General features: G+C 40.7%; 1 protein-coding gene across 5 annotated transcripts in view; it reads left to right on the top strand.

Annotated features, from left to right (window-relative positions):
• DOCK4 (dedicator of cytokinesis 4) overlaps positions 1–17,487 on the top strand; it is a 270,878-nt gene that overhangs the window by 103,101 nt on the left and 150,290 nt on the right. For all 5 annotated transcript variants that reach the window (XM_081877774.1, XM_081877772.1, XM_081877773.1 and 2 more), the window contains exons 2-8: positions 1,247–1,330; positions 2,802–2,842; positions 3,973–4,028; positions 6,066–6,162; positions 8,531–8,679; positions 12,391–12,475; positions 13,290–13,441. In XM_081877774.1, the coding sequence (XP_081733900.1) occupies positions 1,247–1,330; positions 2,802–2,842; positions 3,973–4,028; positions 6,066–6,162; positions 8,531–8,679; positions 12,391–12,475; positions 13,290–13,441 (664 nt within the window). The remainder of the gene's footprint in view (positions 1–1,246; positions 1,331–2,801; positions 2,843–3,972; positions 4,029–6,065; positions 6,163–8,530; positions 8,680–12,390; positions 12,476–13,289; positions 13,442–17,487) is intronic.

The following is a 17,487-nucleotide window of genomic DNA, read 5'->3' as shown; positions in this document are numbered from 1 at the left end:
AAAGGGGGGCTCTTTCTTCTCAGAGCATGTATCTGATCTTTTGCAGGGAACTTAAATGCTCTAGCAGTCCCTTTCAGCATTTGTACTCCTCATCTTAGGAATGACCCTGTAAAGTCACACTCTCCTACTTTTTTTTAGTTTAGCCTTTACAAAGTTCTATGAGACTCGTAAGATTGCTACAATCACGTTTAAACCCCATGCTAGTCCTTTAAAAATAGGGCTGCCATACGTCCAGAACTTTCCGGACATATCCCGGATTCGTTCTCCGAAAACAACAGCCAGGCGGATTTTTCAGAAATTGCTTAAAATGTCTGGGAAATTCCAGGTGCATGGCAGCCCATATTGGAAGTGTCTATTTCCCCCCCAAAAAAACCTCAAAAACTTAGTGTTTGGGGGGAGATTGTGCAAAAAGAAAAAAGCTCATAAACCTTGGCCAAGGGAAGTGGATCAGAATAAAAATTAACACAGAAATTAGCAAGGCTAATTGCAACCATGAGTTGGGGCATCCTAAACTATTGTGGCAATTGAGATCCCTAGTGGGGGTGCAAGGAAAAAAAATCCCCTTTTCACTTAAACCCCCCCACTGATTTCTATACCTTTTCTCACCTGAAAATCAGCAAAATAAATAAATAAATCGCCAAAAGAGAAATACAAAATAAAACACATTCCTTCTCATACTCAGTATGTTTTGTCATTATCTAATTGCTACAGGTTTTATCTAGATTTATAATAAAGGGACCATTAAGTATCTAAGCACAGCCCTAGATTTTACTATGAATTTGTCTGCATATTTTTGCAGCTCTGTTCATAGTGATATGAAGAGACTCCCCCCCCCCTTATACTAGAAACTGCTCATGTTTCTGTTACTTATTGTTATGGGAACGCCTTTTTCTTTTATTGGGTAAAAGTAAGAAAAAAGAAGCTCTTGCCACCTACCCACTAAAACCATAATCTGATATTTTTAGTAGATACATCCATGGGTGTAGCTAGGATTTTTGTCAGGGAGGGGGCAGGCCTTTTGTATGGGGAGGCAGAACCTCAGTTAGCTATGTATTTTTATTGATTTTTATTGAGGGGGGCAGCTGCCCCCCCGGCTATGCCCATGAATACATCTTATATTACTATGTGTTTTAGAAAAAATAGTTCATTAATGGCCCTGCTTTTCCTTATAGTGAAAGTTTAATGGCAAACATGTGGCTTGTTAAATGTATATATATGTTTAATTGGAATTTAATATCTCTTTCAGTAATTGCAAGTTTTCGAGGAGCAGTTCCCCATGGCTTATCACTGGAGATTGGAGACACTGTTCAAATACTGGAGAAATGTGATGGTAAGTGTTGACATTAGTACAGGACTGTCTGGTGGGAAGGTTGTCCAAGGTCCTTTCACCTCATTACACTGAGGCAGGATCAGTGTGTTTGCTCTAGATGAGTGCCTATTTAATGGGGAAAAAACCAACTTTAATCTTCGATGAGAAATGGCAACAGAGTTTGGACATGCCGTTGTAACAGGAAATCGCCTACAAAATTAAATGTTTCTAACCCAAAATATATCAGAATTAGTCCAGTCACCCAGATATTGTGGAGAAAGCAACTATGGTCAGTGGGGAAATAATTATTTTATGTACAGGAGGCATTTTCAGTAGCCATGAAAGCAAAATCTAGACACTGCTCCAAATTATAAACAAGTACAGTGGACACTCAGGTTGCAAACGTGATCCGTGTGGGATGCACGTTTGCAACCCGCAGCGGCGCGTCTGTGCACACGGAAGTTGCAATTCAGCACTTCTGCGCATGTGCAAAGTGCAATTTAGCGCTTCTGCGCATGGGCAACCGCCAAAACCCGGAAGTAACCCTTTCCGGTACTTCTGGGTTTCGGCGGGTCTGTAACCCCAAAAAATGCAACCTAAAGCATTTGTAACCCAAGGTATGACTGTACATTGTCAGTCACCTCCTGCAGAGGTAAGAAGAAATAACACCAAAATCTTTGGGTAAAGCATCTAGTGCTGCTCATGTGATACTGGATGCTAAACTGTATTATTCCAAAAATGTGTGCTTGTCAGGAAAAAGGTGTAGCTTTAGAAATGCCATGAGCAGTGCTATTTTTTCTAGAAAAATGGTGCTAGACATCACAAGGAACTAGGGTTGCCATACGTTTGGAACTTCCTGGAATTCAAGCAGCCACAAATGGTGTCTGGGCGAGAAGATCCAGACCTATGGCAACCCATTAAAAAAAAGCTCGACAACTTTGCCAAAATATGGCAACCCTACCATGAACACTTTCCTTGTTCTCTTATAATGGCAATGGCTCCCACGTGAGAAGTGCCGAAACTGAATTCCTGCGAGTTTTGGCTGAATAAAAGCCCTGGCCATGAGACTAGAGTTCTTTTCTCTCTTGATTTAATGGGTTAAATTTCTGTCTGTTAGACAAAGAAAATATAAATGCATACCCTCTGCTATGTTTCAGATTTTCCTTTTCATACCAGTGCTGAAAGGATATCTATCTATTTATGTGCTGTTGTTTACAACTCTCTGATATTTTTTTAATGGGTGTTAGTTTGTGCTAGTTAAAAATGAGTGGGGGTGGGTGGGTGGGTGGGTGGGTGGAAACTTCAATTGTGAACGTTTTTCTTTCTGCACAAGACCCATTAAAGGGTATGAGATTTGTGTTATGTGTTGCTGCTGACACAATAGCACGCTATGAATCCATCTGCCACTTTTTATTATTGTAGATGACATATGTCAGAGAGTTTTTCAGATAAAATGTAAGTTTACATATCAATTGTTATTATTTTTCTACAGGCTGGTACAGAGGATTTGCCTTAAAAAACCCCAACCTCAAGGTAAAACCACTTTTGTTGCTCACCTGAAATGCATGTAAAATCACACTGAAATACTCATACGAATTATAAAGCTGCCACACAAAAAACAAGCTATTTGGCATAACCAAGTAGCAGTAACATTTAAGGCATAAAAAGGTGGCTGTAGCCTGTGGTAGGCTGATGATAGTAGCACTAGAAAAAAGAAGAATACACACACACACACCTGTATATACCTGAAAGAGCGTCTCCACCCCCATCATTCTGTCCAGACCCTGAGGTCCAGCTCTGAGGGCCTTCTGGCAGTTCCCTCACTGAGGTTACAGGGAACCAGGCAGAGGGCCTTCTTGGTAGTGGCACCCACCCTGTGGAATGCCCTACCATCAGATGTCAAGGAAATAAACAACTACCTGACTTTTAGAAAACATCTGAAGGCAGCCCTGTTTGGTGAAGTTTTTAATGTTTGATATTTTATCGTGTTTTTATCATGGTTTTTAATATTGTATTGAGAGTACCCAGATGGGCAGGGTATAAATAAATTATTATTATTATTATTATTAGGCTTGAAGAACGAGGAGGGAACAAAGGCTCTGAAGGGATAGGATCTGTCTCACATGAAGTAGTTTATCAGGAGGAAATGGAATTGCAGATAATTAATTCAGCAGCTTAGCTACTTACCAGCCACTTTGTGTAGTTCAGGGACATAAGAACATAAGAAAAGCCCAGCTGAATCAGACCCAAGACATCCCTGTTCTCACAGTTATTCTCTATTAAACAACCTTCCTAACACACACACTCTCTGAAATGTCAGTGAGGGACAATGGTGGCAGATGCGAAGAGATGTTACGGTGATAGCAGAAGCTTCTCAACCACCGCCCCTGATTCGTAAGTGGACCTGTGAATTTTTCTGACACCTCACTCTTTACCTGAGTTGCCGGGACCCAACAATAATGCTCTCTTGGACCATTTGAATACATAAAGTTCTACTGTACTGTATTGCCTTCCAACAAGTTTTGCAATAATAATGCAAACGTCTTCCGTAGTATGGACCCAGTTTTTCTCTTCAATGATGCATTCATGCCATAATGCATTCATTCTTCCCTCTCCCCCCTTTGGTGGTCTGTTGCACTTATTTAGCTCCTTTTCTCTTTCAGGGTATCTTCCCATCCAGCTATATTCACTTGAAAAATGCATGTGTTAAGAACAAAGGGTAGGTGGAGATTTTGGGGTTTTCTGAAATTTTGGCAAAAGGCTATAAAACAGCAGTGGGGAAAGGAGAAGGCTGTTGTAAGAATTGTGTTGAAAACGGATAAATCTTTCAAAGTGAAGCCCGTGGCACCTTAAAGGCCTTGTGTAGATGGGTGGGAAATTGGGAGTGCCCTATGCGTTTGTGTAGCCACCATCCTTTTTAACTATGGTGCAGCATCACCTTTATTTAAACTAGCCATGCAATCACAGATATGGGTTTGAGTAACTACGATTAGGGAAAAGAGCAGGGCAAGTGTAATTTTCACCACAGTTACCGTATTTTTCAGTGTGTAAGAAGAGGTTTTTTATTATAAAATAATGTTAAAAATTGGGGGTCATCTTATACATAGATAGTGCAGAGGGGGGGACAGGCGATTGGTTGCAGCCATGAGCAGGAGATTGTCAGTAGCGATTGGGTGGGTGATTGGTGGCTGTGACAAGGCCTGCTGTTGATTGGCTGCTGCTGTGGCAATTGGGCGAGCAATTGGTGGTTTTGGCGATGCGTTCGACTGGCAGTGTCAGTCAGGTGGCTGAGCGATTTTCGCCAATCCCCCCCCCCAAGCTCAATAACTCTTGGCAACACCCCTTCCCCCCCAAAATTTCAACAGCTCTGGGCAATCTTCCCCCCAAAAAGGTCAACAATTCTTGGCAATTCCCCCCCTTTCTTTATTTGAAGTCCCAGAAATAGTGGGCGTCTTATATACAGGGGCATGTTATACATGGAAAAATACGGTAGTTTCCAAAAGGAAAGGAAGGTAGAATTTCACATGAAGGAGGTGAAGGAGTCTGCAACCTGTTGAGGCACTGTTGGTCTCTTAACCATGATTAGGAGTCATGTTAATCTTTAAACTGTCATGGAACTCTTTTATTTCCTTGCACCAGATGTAATGGAGCTTATTTTGGAGTGCAAATATTATTGGTGGTTAACAATATCAGTCACTGAAAGACTCCAGATGTCATTTTAATTGTGCATTCATAGGATTTGTGCTCATGATGGTATCAGTGTGTTTCTGCATAATCTTCTGTTTTTGGTCCTGCAAAAATTTTCAGGCTAGATATACTGTTTTGTTTCCAATCAGTGCATATCCCATGTCTTCCTACTGAAATCCTATAACGTTTCTAACCACAAATGTTATGGGTTATTTACTTATTTGGACAACTTAAATACCGCTTATATTTAAGCACAACTCTAAGCAGTTTGCAACATAGATTAAAAAGTTTAAATAATGAGCAAATGTTATATATATATATATATATATTCCACAAAACACAACAACTTCTTTAGTATCCAAAACAAACATGACACATAAAAAATCATCTACAAAATTGCGCAGGAAATTCATAGTAAACATAGTAAACTATTATCTGAGCACCAGAAAGTAACATATTACAAAGGCCAATAGACTGAACACTATAAATTCCACCCTTTTAAGTAACATGGTTGTTGTGGTTTTGACCTACTTTAGTTGCAATATAGTGCAACAGTATCCCTCTAGATGCCAATAAGACAATAACACTGGGGAAGCATAACAGAACAACTAATAAAGTGGAATTATGTATGGATGGTCCAGAATCAATCAATCAATCAATCAATCAATCAATCAATCAATCAATCACTAAATTATTGCATCAGTGACCTACTCTAGAATACACCTGCCAAAAACAAAACCATTCTGGAAGAATAACAATAATTAAAACTTCTTAGCAGAGCCTGCATACTGGAAAGACTCTTGGTTATGATGTTTCCGCACTGTGGTGTAGACCAAGCAGAATGCTTGATGGTCCATTGCAATGATACTTTGCTGTAGAATTATCACAGAACAGCTTGTTAGAGTCAGTTTCTCGGTCTCCATTAATGTTCAAAAGTTCTTAGGAATTATAAGCGGAAGGAAACTGCATACGGATTCAGTAATCCCAACCAGTTTTTGTGATCTTAAACTGCTTAGTAAAAGTAATGCCATTTTAATGCTGGATATTGTATTTCTTTTGATGGCAACAGGCAGTTTGAAATGGTTGTTCCCACAGAAGATTCGGTTATCACAGAGATGACGTCAACTTTAAGAGACTGGGGAACGATGTGGAAACAACTTTATGTGGTAAATGCACCATGTGCCTATTCTGGAAACAATTTTAGGAATAATGCTTATTTGTCTAAAGCAATAAAGTAGTTTTGTTTTGTTTTATTATTTAAAAAACAAATCTAAGTATTTAAAAAATGGTAAACCAGTTATTTCATAAAAAATGTTAAAAGCCCTGTGTGTGGTCAGTGAGGTCAGCTTTGACAATGTTGGGGTGGGACAGGGAAAGAGGGTACCTGGATGAAGTTCTTTGATTTAACCCAAGCTGATGATTGTTGCCGCCAGGCAAAGTGTGGAGATAATCTGTTGGGTTCTCCATGCATAGTCATAGTTCAGCAGCTAGAATTGTAAACATAATACTAGTGTGAGAATTTAGTTGTGGGTAAACCACAGAGCCTAGGACTTGCCGATCAGAAGGTCGGCGGTTCGAATTCCCGTGACAGGGTGAGCTCCCGTTGCTCGGTCCCTGCTCCTGCCAACCTAGCAGTTCGAAAGCATGTCAAAGTGCAAGTACAGTGGTACCTCAGGTTACATACGCTTCAGGTTACAGACTCCGCTAACCCAGAATAGTGCTTCAGGTTAAGAACTTTGCTTCAGGATGAGAACAGAAATTGTGCTCTGGTGGTGCGGCAGCAGCAGGAGGCCCCATTAGCTAAAGTGGTGCTTCAGGTTAAGAACAGTTTCAGGTTAAGTACGGACTTCCGAAACGAATTAAGTACTTAACCCGAGGTACCACTGTTGATAAATAGGTACCGCTCTGGCGGGAAGGTAAATGGTGTTTCCGTGTGCTGCTCTGGTTCGCCAGAAGCGGCTTAGTCATGCTGGCCACATGATCTGGAAGCTGGACCAATAAAGCGAGATGAGTGCCACAACCCCAGAGTCGGCCACGATTGGACCTAATGGTCAGGGGTCCCTTTACATTTACCTACTATGCAAATCAAATCTTTTTATGTATATAATGCTTGTTCCATAAGGAGACATTTAGGTGACAGCTGCTTTCTTGCAAATAGCCCAATTCTTGTTCCATAAGGGGGCCTAACTGTGTAAGTTGCCTCCATAAAAATTGCCCTCGTGGTTTAAAGCAGACACACACACTCACCAAAAATAGAACATGGAAATGTCTGTTTCAGCTGAATATGTAGGTATATAGGTAGCTAAATAATAATAAGAAGTTAAAATTGAAGTCAGTTGGATTAATTTTAGGAGTGAAGGTGAAGACTAGATAACAAAACGTTAGAAGTAAACCTGACCTTTTTTAAAAAAAAGGTATCTTGCATATTTGCACTTTGAATTGAGATAAAGCAGATTTTTTTTTTTTACAAAGAAAGAAGCCTGCTTTGATGCACAAAAGTAGCAGAAAGACTGACCTTGAATTCTTGAAAATAACAGCCTAAACAGTACTTACACAAAGCTAATCTAACAGATTTAAAGTGAAATCCAATGTACTACCAACATTAAAACGACACAGTGCCATTGATGACTTTAAAATATTCATTCCAATCCATATGAGAGTCCTTAGACTATAATCCTTCTAGTCAATAAAGTTTATTGGAATGACTAAAGCCCATTTCAGACATTTGCCTTGCTTCCTGATAACAGCCTATAAGCAGCAGAAGATATGGGAATGTTGTGTGTCCTTACTGTACATAGAAAAATATCACAAGTAACCAAGACATATGGGGTGCAGAGAATGGGAACCATCCAGTTTTCATCATCCTTATTCGTGCTATAAAGGGTAGAAGGAAGGTAGTAAGTGGGCAGCTGGCACTTTGGGGTCAAGTTCCTTTCTCTGCATGATGGTAGACATACATGTAGACATGACCAAGCCAAGCCATTGCTGAGACAGGAATGCGAACATGCTGGGAATGTGGCCTTGGAGCCACAGCAACCATCCAACAGCTTGACCTCACCCCCCTGAACAAAAGTTTTATATGTCGCAATAAGGAGGCAAACTGGGAGTGCGAAGGAGTTTGAGGGGTAGGCATCAAGCCTATTACAAGACTATACTTTTATGCAGTTACAGAGTAAGATATACAGTCATATCTTGGATCCCGAACACCGCAAACCCAGAATGTTCTGGTTTGTGAACATTCTTTGGAAGCCGAACGTCCAACAGGGTTTCCGTGGCTTCTGATTGGCTGCAGGAGCTTCCTGCAGCCAATCAAAAGCCGTGCTTTGGTTACCGAACGTTTTGGAAGTCAAACCGACTTCCGGAATGCATTCCGTTCGACTTCCAAGGTATGACTGTATATGTATAAGTTTCTGCAAACCGAGGAACAGAATACCCTAGAGAAGCAAAGGTGTTCTTTGTTTTATTTTGCATTTCTTAATCTCTGTACCAAACTTCAGAAGCCTAAGAATTTGGTTATATATATATATTTGACAGAGAAATGAAGGGGATCTCTTTCACCGACTATGGCATATAATGAATGAAATCCTAGACCTCCGACGGCAGGTGCTCGTCGGCCATCTCACCCATGATAGGATGAAGGATGTCAAACGGCACATCACTGCTCGCTTGGACTGGGGCAACGAGTGAGTAAGAGATGATATATAAAACCAATTGCATTTTCTTCCATTCATTGCATTTATTTATTACAAGGCAATTAAAAGGAAGCAACATGAAGAGCGGGCAGCTTTTACACAGGAAGATTTAAAGGGGGGGTGGGTCCATCACCATTACTGCTGCTCGTGAAAAATGTATGTCCTTTTAGCTGCCTTGGGAAAAGAAATGGTCAGTCTCCGGGAAGCCTCTTGTTGAAGTGAAAGGCAGGTCTGCACACAAGAGGGAATCTCTCACCCTGTCCCTTCCGCCTGCAGCTTTATGCCTTTCATTTCATCTCCATCCCTGACAGTAGTGGCTTTTCTGCAGTGGAAAACAGAAGATGGGAAACAGTCACACCTTGACTGGAACTTCACTCAAGGGTTTTTCTTTTTTTAGCTTCTGCTTGTTGTCTACGATTTTGTTTATTTATTCTGGCAATTTATACGCTGCTTATTTACAGCCTTCTAAGTGTTGTACAGGCAACTTAACAATGCAATGATAATAATAATAATAATAATGATAAGAAGAAGAAGAAGAAGAAGAAGAAGAAGAAGAAGAAGAAGAAGAAGAAGAAGAAGAAGTATGAAGTGCTGCCTGCTCACCCTGCTGTCATGCTTCATCCAGTTAGATGTGTGCTCTCACGTCACTGGAAAGTGCAAATATTCCGTGCAACGGAGGAGGATTGCATAAGGCTTTCCCACCATTTGGTACCTGCCTAGGAGGTTTTGAAAGACCTTCACAACTGTTTCTGTATGTGTATTTACACACATCCCCTAGCAGCATGCAATTCCAGCAAGGGCAAGAGACTCCAGTTCCCCTGGATTAGTGTATGATGGGGCCTCCATAGTGGTGGTGTCCTCAAGCATTGTTGTGCATTTACATTTGCAATATTTTTTATTAAAATGCAACAGAAATTCCTGTTCCTCTTCTTCTACTGCTGCCTCCACCCCCACCCCCAATACCATAAAAATAAGCTCCGAAGCGTTAGAGGAGCCTCTGGAGCAGATTTTGGGGGTTTGTGAGGGAGGAGAGGAAACAGAAGCCTATTGCACAAGTGGAACTCCCAACTGTACAACCCAATCTCATTAATGCTTCTTCTTGACTGAGATCACAAAACAGCTGAGTGTCTTGCACCAGAATTCAGTTTCATTTGGCCATGGGCACAGCCAGATTGCTTTCTATCTGTACGGACAATCTCAATTTATAAAGGGCAAAATAAAATTCCACAAAGGCAGAAGGAATTCAGAAAACCTTTGCCTTTTGCTCTCATCTGAATATTTGCTTGCAGACATACAGTAAATCAACATGCCGTGTTAAAGTTTTTATAGCAAACAAGCCTTTGTGTTTCTGTGCTTGCTAAACCTGTGCCATATCAAAGCCTTTCACTTCGCTTTTACTAAATGCATAATACCGTCACCTATTTCGGAAATGAAAAATTCATACTGTTATGTGTTGACGCTGAATGTGATCTGAATGTTGCCAGGTAAGACTCCCACTGATCTTGACAGCACCTTGCAGGGTTTGAAAAAACCAACCAGCTCATCTCTATTCTAGACACGATGCTGTAGGAAAAAATAAACACAGTGGGCTTCTCTCATCTCAAAATTATTTGGGACAATGGCAACAGAGGCTGAAAGCACCCAGGCAGTTGCATTAAAGTTCAGGATTATGTTCTTTCAGGGAACTGATAGGACTAAAGTTTCTTAGGGAAGTTTTTAATGTTTGATATTTTACTGTGATTGATGTTTTAATTTGTTGGAAGCTGCCCAGAGTGGCTGGGGCAACCCAGTCAAATGGAAAGCATCTAAGTATATGATGGTAATGATGACTATGAGAGGTGCCCACTATCGGGAACCTGTTTTGTGCTTTCTTTGCAAATGAATGGGTGCTTAAGCTGTAAAACAACTGTAAAAGCAACTGGCTCATCCATTCTAAAGATCCAACAAAAAAATAAAATATTAAAAAACCAAACGTACCCCTGGCCGGACCCATTGTTTCTATGCCATTGTTGTAAGCACTTCTGTATTATCTCCTTCCTGTGTTGTCATCTATGAGGATTGCTTTACTAGGGTTTGTTGCCTTTGTCTGAGCACATAACACGTAAGGGGCTTGCATGAGAATCGATCATTTACTGCAATGCACATTAAGCTAGAGAGCAGGCAGAGAGTGAATAGAATATGGAATAGAATATGGGTGACAGCAGAGTATATGGGGTCGTATTTCACAGGGGCTGAGACTGGAGATAAATCCAGATAATAAACCATGCATAGGGATGCTCCTATATGAAAGCAGAAAGTTTTGCGCAGAAAATTTTGCCTCCTCCTAAAAGCGGTTTGCTCACCAGTTGTTTTAGAGGCAAGGCGGCAAGCATTCCTGGGAGAGCTTTAATCTTCTAAATTAAAGGAGCTGCTTGTACAATTTGCAAACCAAAGATACTTAAGTGTTTCTGATGCATCACAAGATTAGGCAGGTGAGTTATTCAGATTTATGCCATCTGCTACCTGATTATTTCTTCCTCGGCATTTGTTGCACCAGTTGCAGAACGAAGCCTGGATAAAATAACTGGCACATTCAGAGGCCTTGCAGCCTCCTTTCTCAGTGCAGCCCCTTAGACAGCCTCCCAAATTGGGCCCCTCTAGGAACCTTTTCATGGAGGGCTGTAGCTGGGGAGTAATCCCCAGTGTACTGGAAGACAGAGATCTCCCCTCATGCAATAAGCACATTGTATCCAAGTTTTAGAAACAAGAGCACGGGCAGAAAAAAGATACAGGACAAACAGGGACTGCCTATATCCTGCAGGGTTACAAATAGCTGATAAAGCTTTGAATCTGAATCCCACACCAAAAGCTAAAAAATGTTTCCAAAATGTATATTGTTATGATTTCCGCCCTGGCAGCTATGACCTGATACTCTCCTCCGTTACATATTGTTCTACTTTCTTATAATAGAAGGATAGACTTGTTGAGTTGGAAGGGATCCCGAGGGTCATCTACTTCAACTAGGGATTTCAACTATTAATGTCTAATGTTATTATTTGACATCTAATGTCCTTGTTTTGACATTTGCAAACCAGTATTTTACATCCAAAATAAGTGTGCTAGATTAGAAAATAATTAAGTGTACGACTGCATGCGAATACTTTGAACATTAGGGTGGGGTATTGTTTAGAGCTGGGGTTTTTTGCTGGGGCAATATTTAGTTTTGAATATTCATTTATTATCTGATTTAACGATGCTGTATTTTGTTGTCAGACTGTTGTTTAACTCTGTTGGATATTTGTTACTATGAAATGTTTTCGTTAGTGCATCGCTTATATGACTACTTAAATTTTCTTAGGTCTTGTAACGGTTGCAGAATTATGTGAAACGTTTTGATGTTGTGAATCACCTTGATCATGGTTTCCTGTGGGAAATTGGCATTCAAATAAATGATGCTGGCCAACCATTAAAAGCTCTATATAAATGGGATTAATAATAATTGTTTCTAATAATATTGCACTGGATGCATGTTTTGCAATCATGTGGAACAAAGTGCTTATTTATTTATTCATTTCATTTCATTTCATTATTTCATTTCATTTCTATACCGCCTGCCTCTTTTGCAGCTGTCAGTGGATAAAAAGAATAAGAGATCCTAACTATGCTTTTAGAAGGTTCTAGCCAATGTCCTTTACCAACCAGACTTTCCATATTCCCTTGCAGACAACTAGGACTTGACTTGGTACCAAGAAAGGAATATGCTATGGTGGATCCAGAGGAGATCAGTATTACAGAGCTGTATAGGCTGGTAAGTAAATTTCCACTTTCCTCCAGTTCTCTAAGCTTGCAATCCTATACACCAGGGATGGGGACCAAATAGAAGTCTCTATGCCTCCTTAACTGACCCTCTGGAATTTTTCAACACTACACCCATTTCCCCAGGAACACTACACCCATTTTTAGTCCTTCTTCACACCCTCCATGAGTGTTTTTGCCTGGTTGGGAGGCTTCCAACCAACTCTCATAATGCCTCTTGCTTTCTTGTAAGCTACCATGTGTTCACTGGAGTAAGGATGGGATATAAAGTAAAAAGGGAGTGAATAAACTGAACCTCACTATTTACTAGACGCAGTGATTGGCGAACAAGCTCAGCCAAAACATTTCAATCTCTTTCCAGTATTACCTAATGAAAAATCAGATGTGCATTACTGATGACTGAGGTTAAAAATAAGATCTGGTGGAGAAAAATTATGTTTCAGGCAAGAGAAAGGTAAAAGTAAAGGGACCCCTGACCATTAGGTCCAGTCACGACCGACTCTGAGGTTGCGGTGCTCATCTCGCTTTATTGGCCAAGGGAGTCAGCGTATAGCTTCTGGGTCATGTGGCCAGCATGACTAAGCCACTTCTGGTGAACCAGAGCAGCACACAGAAATGCCGTTTACCTTCCCCCTGGAGTGGTACCCATTTATCTACTTGTACTTTGACGTGCTTTTGAACTGCTAAGTTGGCAGGACAGGCACGGGAACGTAGCCTTATTTTCAGCATTAGTCTATGGTGTGCTGAATTTTATAAAGTACAAAATTGCAACCTGACTGTGTATTTCTGTTGATGGCCATATGTAGATGGAGCACCGTCATCGCAAGAAAGACACGCCTGTCCCAGCAAGCAGCCACCACCTCTTTGTTCAGATGAAGAGTTTGATGTGTTCCAACTTGGGAGAGGAACTAGAAGTCATCTTCTCACTCTTTGATAGCAAAGAGAACCGACCAATCAGGTAGTTTCATTAAAGAAAGCAAAAATGTTCCTTCATGCATTCTTGTCTTCATTTGGAGAACAAAGAAATTTTGCCTTGCATTTGTTGACTCTTGGGTCTTAGGGAACCCATAAATGTAATCCCGAATTTGTATTTTAATTGTTGTTGTCTAACTTTTTGAATTGGAGTCTGAGCCACTGAACACATTGATCCAGTTGGTATATGAACATAGGTGGCTACTTGTTTTCCTTATTTGAAACGACCAATGATGGATACATGGGGTGATCAACACATGGGTGTTCAGCTCCAATTTTTAACGTGGTTCTATTTCATCTTATTTATCTAGATATTTCTATATCACCATTTGCCATTGTTGCCTCTGGCTACTGTTGATTTGCCATCTAGTTTTCCTTTGCTGCTGCTGCTTCTCCTCCCTTAATCAGTTGCATAATTGATCCCAACAAAGTTGGGAGTTGCATAGCAAATAAGGTGTCTTTGTGATGTTGTGCAGTTCAATCAGGCTGAATAAATGTCACTACGGGCAAATGAGTGACAGCACTGATTCCAGATTAGTCATCAAGGTGATTGCGACAGGTCAGAGCTCAAAGTGAACAGGATGACATAACAAATGCTAAATACCAATCAGATTTTGCCCTGATGTCACAGAGGGCAGGTGAATTCAGTGTTGGGTTAGGGCAAGTCGGTGATGAATTGTCAAGGCAAGCGATTTTTCAGTGCTGCTGATTTTCATGAATTGCTTTCAGCACAGCCCTGTGCTCAGTTTCACTGACATAAATGGAATGTCCTTCTGAAAACATTGTTAGGATTAGCCTTTATTTAGCCACATCTGAATCCAACCGTTACCAGACATACAGTTTCACTATCTAATCACTCAATGATACAAAGTTTTGTGTTGACGGGGGCTGATTAATTCATTGCAAGCTGTTTACTTTGTATGGCAAGTGCTGCTTAGTTTTATTTAAAACTCACCTGTACATTAATACATCAAAATTTGCTAGATCAGAATTCCTGGAAATAGCAGTTTTGAATAGCTAGCTAACCGAAGTGACTGTTTTCCAGACACTATAGAAACCTGTGAAAATGTCTCTCTCCTTCCTGCCTACCTATACTTTTCAAAGGTGAAGAAATGTATGACCATTATATGTTATGAAGAGAGAAGAAAAGAGGCCAGATTATATGGCACAGAGGTTATTTCCAGAGTACAGGGCAGCCTATGCTGGCTGGGACTGTTGTGGAAAGCTACTGAGGGACACCAGGTTGGCAAAAGCTCATGTTGGGAAATCCATAATTCTTGCCAAGCTCTGCTTCCTCTGCATTAAAAGCCATTAGTGGAATTTACACTGCATTACAGCCACTACCTGCTGAGATTCCCCCCCCCCAACCCACCCCCAGATTTGTTTATAATGGATATGTGCTTGTGTGATTTTTGGAAGTAAGACAAGAGTCTTTGAGTTGTAAATAAATAAATCACTGGCTGTCTGAAGACAGAATGCCCATTATTAACATATTAGACTAAGCCTCCGTCTCTTATCCATTGTTGCACTCAAAACTACTCAGGATTTAGAACCACGAGGTCTATAAAATAGAATCAAAACCACAGGCATGCTGCCCTAATCCGTTCTTTGTCAAAGCAGTGGCAGTAAGCTTGTTCAGCTTTCTTGTTAACAGCAAACTTTGCCGCTGTATCTTGTTCACTAATCATCCTCCAAACTATTGTAAGGAAACATATTTTACATTTTTTTTTAAATTGTCAGCTTCGTTTTATATATATATATATATATATATATATATATATATATATATATATATATAAAAAGAAGTCACAGAATATTTGTAGGAACAAAGCCTAGACTCCAAAAAGCTGCATGGCTGCTCCCAGTTGGATTGTTGATTATTTTCCTTTGAACAGCAGGCTCCAAGACCATATCGCAAACTGCTTTTGAAACTCCCTTAAGCTTCAAAAGGGATTTGCCGTGCAGCAGGGAGGATGCCATTTGAGAAATACAAGACATTAGCTTGGGCATGTGGAACTATTTGTGCTTTTGTTTTGGACTGTGCTCCTCTCACACACAATTCCCAGATAGATTTTTTAACTTCTTAAAAGTGCACCCCAAATTCTGATTTCCCCAGCATGTTAATTTGGTCTGGTTTTTGGAGATATTTCAGGGTGGCTACCTGCGGCAGGCCTCTGAGCTGAACCAGATGAGTTGATGGCAATAATAATAATAATAATAATAATAATAATAATAATTTCCAGTGTAAGAATCAGTACTTCAGACTTCACTCCTATGCCTACCCACTTCACTGGGCAGATTGACAGATTGTGCCATCCTTGACTAGGATATTTGGGGATACTGTGGTCTATTGTGATTAATAATTCTTAATACAAAAAGTATAAGGAGGCTGTTGAAATTTTAGCCCTCCGTTTTTAATTTAAAAAACAACAAACCTTGCTGACTACACTATTTGTAAGCATTTTTTTTTTATTTGGATAATGTTATTTAAACAATCTGGAAATGCTTTATTGCATGGGTAGGCAAACTAAGGCCTAGGGGGTGGATCCAGCCCAATCACCTTCTAAATCCGGTCTGCAGACGGTCTGGGAACCAGTATGTAGAATGTGCCCTTTTGTTTAAAAGGCATCTCTGGGTTATTTGTGGGGCATAGGAATTTGTTGATTTTTTCCCTTCAAAATATTGTCCGGCCCCCTCACAAGGTCTGAGGGACAGTGGGCCGGCCCCCTGCTGAAAAAGTTTGCTGACCCCTGCTTTATTGTTTTGAGAATTGAGGGAGGAAGCATGCAAAAATATATATATATAAAAAGGAAAACAACCTTCACTAATATTGAAAGGAAAAGGTGGCTTAATATATGGTTTCCAAAAGAGACACGAAGCCGCCTAGCCCCAGGCTGTAGTGAAAACCTGTAATTTCATCAGACTGTATTGTGGTATGCATGGAGACACTTAGCAGCTGGGTCCCTCTGACTGCAGAAAAAGAAAGCAGAGAGACAGATTGTGATTCATGTGAGAACAGCAAATGGGGCTGTTGCCTTCTCCTGTTTAAAGATGCAGGCATATATCACACGGACACAATTTATGGTTTAGTCTTTGACCTAGGAAAGAGGGAATGAAATACTTTCTTCTACCACTGGCACAAGTGTAATGGAGCAAATGAAACGCCTCAGCCAGGCCAGTAATGTGCCAGGGAGCTGACGGAAAGCAAATCATGTGTGCGACGAGCCAGCAAGGATGTGTTGCCACGTGGAAGCCTCTTTCCTTTTTTTGCTGAAGTCACACTGTATTTACAAAGTATTCAGAGAACCCTCGATTAAAGGGGGCAGTTCAAACTTTCAGCAATATTTAATGATGCCTTTCTTATTTGAGGAAACTTGAGTACACATAGATTCTTTCATTTTAAATTCTCAGGCAGAAACGCTGATTGTATTAGAAGGCATTTGTGCCTCTTCCCAAGTTTGATGATGCAGGAGGGGGGGGGGGGAGATAGCTCAAAGTGATACACTGAGTAAAGTTTCTGAAGTTAGGAAATGTGTATATCAAAGGATTAGAAGGGAGGATTTTATGTATCACTTTGTATACAGTGGTACCTTGGTTGTTGAACGACTTGGCTCCCGAACAAATCAGCTCCTGAACGCCGCAAACCTGGAAGTGAGTGTTCCAGTTTGCGAACTTTTCCCGGAAGCTGAAGGTCCAACGTGGCTTCCAATTGAGTGCAGGAAGCTACTGCAGCCAATCGGAAGCTGTGCCTTGGTTTTTGAATGTTTCCGGGAGTCGAACGGACTCCCGGAACAAATTGAGTTCAACAACCAAGGCACCACTGTACCTGCTTCTTAAAGCAACATAGAAAGTGGGTCTGGAGGGATGGAGCAAGTTTGTTTTCTCCTGCTATGGAGGTTAGGACCCAAACCAATGGGTTCAAGTTACAAGAAAAGCGATTCCGTCTAAACATCAGAAAGAGCTTTCTGACAGCCCTGTTCAACAGTGGAACAGACTCCCACGAAAGGTGGTGGACTCTCCTCCCTTGGAGGT

Source organism: Podarcis erhardii (genome assembly GCF_964252035.2).
Source record: "Podarcis erhardii genome assembly, chromosome: 10".
Lineage (NCBI taxonomy): Eukaryota > Metazoa > Chordata > Lepidosauria > Squamata > Lacertidae > Podarcis > Podarcis erhardii.
The sequence above is the reverse complement of the archived record's forward strand: the minus strand, read 5'-3'. Positions and strand labels throughout refer to the sequence as shown.